General features: G+C 34.2%; 1 gene segment (V, D, J or C); it reads right to left on the reverse strand.

Annotated features, from left to right (window-relative positions):
• Nucleotides 1–1918: 1918 nt before the first annotated feature.
• On the reverse strand, nucleotides 1919–4160 carry LOC125247992. The segment is given in 3 exon segments: nucleotides 1919–2229; nucleotides 2313–2383; nucleotides 4045–4160. Coding segments are annotated over 3 exon segments (498 nt in total).
• Nucleotides 4161–4934: the final 774 nt, after the last annotated feature.

Consider the following 4934-nt stretch of genomic DNA (forward strand, 5'->3'; position numbering starts at 1 on the left):
AAAGTGTATAGTTTGTCCTATACATATATTTACCAGACACTGCAGCCAGCAACAGCAAGAGATATGAAGTGAACATGATTTATGTCAAGGCTGAACTGGTGATGAGTCCTCCACTCAACAGTGTAGTTGTTTAAATATGGAACGGACATCAGATCATTTGCATTGAAACCCTGAATTAGCAAAAACTGTGGAGTCTGTGGAGCTTGATCCCCTTACGAAAAGGAAAATATATTTACCAGTATATTTCTTAAAATATATTGTGATATATTGTAACATATTATTTTCCCTTTCTATTTTCAAATATATTATATATTTGAATACATTGAATAATATATTGATGATACATATATTATACACTATATTATATATTCATGTAATATATTGCAATATATTGCAAAATATACAAATGATTGCCGCTCTCAATACATTACAATATATTGAACATGAATATATAATATATGTGTTTATATATCCCAAAATATATGCAATAATATATTTATAAATATCCACCATAATGTGTTTAGATTTATATGGGAAAATGTTTTGCTAATATATGTAAAAATACAGTGCCTTTTTTGGTTTTGATTGCAATATATTTTTATATGTATCATTATATATACATATATGGTCTATGCATATATTGCAATATATTGAATAATACATAATGAATTGCTTTTCATATATTGAAAAATATGTGATAATATATTTACTAATATATCATAATGTATGTAATTTTATATTCAGTAACATACTTCATAATATATAGATTTATATGTGATCAGATATGGTACTGCATGCATAATATATTGCAGATAGATTTACTCATGCAGTATAAACACATATGTTAAAATATATTATGTAACACATTTATTATATTTTTTAATAATTTACATTTTAAATGTTTTATATTTTTTCAAGTTAGTTAACAAAAGCACACCTGCATGTACTAACGTTTCTACCAAAGAGACTATCACTATGCTAAAGCGTGCACAGCCATTACTTTTTAAATAAAGTTATTACAGTCTGAATGGTGTTCAGCCAATCATAAACCTAATCACAGACTCTACTCTTCAGCACAATGTTAACCCCAAAAACTCACACATACCAGAAAACCTTTTAAATTCCAAAATAATACAACTTTAAACACTAACAGATCTCCTCCTATATCAATATTGAGCAAAACACATGAAATAGCACTTAATTTTAACATGTACTTTCCTTTAACAGTCAGAAGCAAAGCATGCTGGGAATTAGAAGTCTGTTGTAACCACTGATTGTTACTCATTCCATGAATGTGTGGATATATATGTGTGTACAATACATTCACATTTATATGGGAACATGTGTGTGCAATATATATACACAATAAAGGATAAAACTTGATGAATGTAATGCTATTTTTGTCTTCATTTATACATATTTTATATCAATATATAGCCATACATGGTCAATGCATATATTGCAGTATATTGAAAAATATAAGCACTAGTTTCCCATATATGGAAATGTATTATGTAATACATCGCATTATATTTTGCAGTATATTTCCATATATTTTTGTTCCGTAAGGGGAGGCCATTGAGATTCATTTCAGGGACAATAGTACCACCTCTTGATGTAACAGTTTTTATTTTGTTACATTTGGCAGATGCGTGTCACTTCTGAGTTTCTTCAAACAGATCAACAGTGATGTGTTCTGGTGAGAGTGGGTACAGGACTGTGTTTTAGTAATGACAGAGTCCTATTACTACAGCTGTGTCTTTAACCTCTGCAATGTTATTTTGTTAAGACAGACTCTAGAGACCTACTCGTTTTTTAATGTTAAAAACATCAAGCAACAGAATAACAAGCTTTATTGAAATGTTCATAAGCTTTATTGAAATGGCAGTTTTTGTGCACAGCACTGCAGTCATTTCAATCACTGTGTCTCTCGGGCACAATAATATACAGCAGTGTCTTCATTCTTCAGGCTGTTCATCTGCAGATACACCTGCTTCCTACTGTTGTCTCGGGAGATGGTGAACCGTCCTTGGACAGACTGGGAGTAATAAATATTCTCGCTATCATATATCGAGGCCAGCCATTCCAGCTCTTTTCCAGACTTCTGTCTGATCCAAGCCATCCAGTAGTCATCAAAGTCAAAACCAGAGGCAGTACATGTCAGTTTATGGGATTCTCCAGGTTTGATGACTACAGCTTCAGACTCAGTCAGTGTCTGACACCAACAATCTGCAAAATAAAACATGATAAATATGTGTAAATTCAGATAAAACAAACCATTATATTCTGAGCAGTAAAGACTGGAATCATACATTGAGAAGCCAGTAACAGTACTGTAAATCCCAAAACTTTACGCTCCATATTGTTGTACTGAATTATTGAGCTGCACAGATAGAGAACTGATTATGAAGGTTCAAGAGGAAGATGAATTTGCATAATCCACTTAAATATTCAGTTAGGGTAGTATTGTATTTAAATATGGGCATCATATTACTGAATCAGATGTATGTATGGATCCACATAAGGCATAGAAAGTAATGAATTCAAATCTTTGTATTTTGAACTCTGATATTTAGTTAGTTAGTTGTTTGATGTGTATCTGATGTGTATTTTTTTAAATATATAATTTATAATTATAAATAAATGATTTTACTTAATAATTATTTAATCATGCATGTTCAGTGTTTGTGCACATGTATTTTGCACAAGCTTTAAACTTGTATTTATCACAGTGCCCGTATACCGAACACAATAATACACAGCCGTGTCCTCAAATTGCAGATTTTTTTCTTTTAATATATACTGTGTTGTAGATGTGTCTCTGGAGATGGTGAACTTATTTTTCAGTGAATCCTTGTAGTCTGTTCTACCACCAGCATGGATCATGCCAATGAACTCAAGGATCTTCCCCTGAACTTGTCTAATCCAGGAAGGTGCCTTGGAACTATCACTGAGATCACAACCTGATACTTTACAGGAAATGGTCAAAGATTCTCCAGGTTTTACTGAAAGTGAGCTTAGTTGGTTGTGTTCTACAGTGCTGCACATCTGCAAATTAAGCACAAAAATAGGTTAATTTTGAAATTATTTTTTTTACAGACGGATAAAACATGATTTTATGAGTGGTTCTTCTTCTCTGCTTCATGGGAACACAAGAAATATACACAGCCAAGGATGGGCTGGGTATATAAATACTGGAGAATTTGCATTGAGTATTGGTACAGTTCCACCGCATGCGTACAGGGTGAATATTACAGTTTTTCTCGATTGCTTAAACACATTTCTCAAAGCTATGCCTCATATTCTCAAAACAGTAAACACAAATCCATAACATCTCACCCAATTCCCCAAACATCCTATTTTCAGGTAAAAATGAAGCTCTACACTAAAAACCATTCACTCTTGCTGAAAAAACAAACTTTGCCCTCAGACATCACACACAAGCCCTCAAAAACACACACACTACAACATAGTCTTACACACCGGTGAGATAAATTCAAAACAATACTACAAAAACAAAAACCAGTAATAAGTTGTGTTGCTTGTGGTTCTCCCCCTCACGGAACTTTTCACAATGATGAACACATGTATACATTTGCATATTTTTTATTCCTTAATGTACTGTGCAGTACATTACACCAAACAACAACAAAAAATATTCTGCCCCAGCATCACATCTTTGGTCTGGGACAGACCAGAGAATCTCATCAATATCTCATGACAGGCTGCACTGGCCCTTTCCAGGCAGCAGGGGGATGCCTAATCCACGCCTGGCACGCATCAACTGAAATGTCTAGTCAGGCTTCTTCCATTCCATCGTCTCTGTGTCCTACAAAAATAGAAGTACAGATTACTGTAATTGTAACACATCCTTTTTACAAAATGGAAGCAGACAGAAACTCTATCTGTATGTAAGGCAATTTGATGCATGCTGTAACAAAGTACAGCACTCAAAAGTTACAGGTCAACTAGTGCACCTCATCCTCATCCTCGTCCTCCTCCTCCTCCTCTTCCTCTTCCTTCACCTCTTCCTCCACTCCTTACTGCTCTTGCTCATCCTCTTCTTCCTCCTCCTCCTCTCTGGTGTCCTCAACCCTTTCAATCAGGTCTCTCTGGATCCATTGTTCCAAAACTGAATGAACTGACTCTGGCTCTTTCATCTCTCTATTGAAGGTTCTGATTGGTGTGTGATAAATTTTGACTCTTAGTGTTTCCATGTGGGTAACTGTGTGCTAATTGAGCTCAAGCTATGCTGACTTGAGTGAACAATACTGAAAAATGAATTTTGTCATCATTTACTCACTCTCATCTCGACCCATATGACTTACTGTCTTCTGTGGAACTGAAAAGATGGCTGCTTTTTCCATACAAAGCAAATAAAAAGACTACGTCACCAAAATGACAAAATGAATAGCATTAAGTTTATCATTAATGTAGTCACTATGAAAAAAAAAAAATCTTATAGGTTTGGAAAAAGGCTGCATTTTACTGTTCTATAAAGTTAAAACTAATAATACAATGTTTTGCTTTTTAGTCATATTTTTGGTGAATTATTCCTTTAATGTGAAACAATCTGATTTTAAATGTGTCTTATAGGAGTTGTTAGTTTTTAGTTTTTATTCATCTGCTGAGAGCTCCATTATTAAGAAGAATTCCAGACAACTGGAACTATTCTCCATTTGCTTTTCTGTTTTACCTTGGGACACCCGTCCCGAGGTGACTAGAGAGGACTTCAACTTCAGTTTGGATCCAGCCTCTTAACCCTCTGGAGTCTGAGGCTGATTTGGGGCCTGGAGAAGTTTTGACATGCCCTGACATTTGTGCTTTTTTCAGTTGTTCATAAACATATTAATGGAAAAGGTGTCATTACACTGTGTTCAGCCCAAACTAGGCTACAATAATATGTGAGGAACATGTATGTACATGTTTGTGTT

The sequence above is a fragment of the Megalobrama amblycephala genome, linkage group LG15 (genome assembly GCF_018812025.1).
Source record: "Megalobrama amblycephala isolate DHTTF-2021 linkage group LG15, ASM1881202v1, whole genome shotgun sequence".
Taxonomy (NCBI): domain Eukaryota; kingdom Metazoa; phylum Chordata; class Actinopteri; order Cypriniformes; family Xenocyprididae; genus Megalobrama; species Megalobrama amblycephala.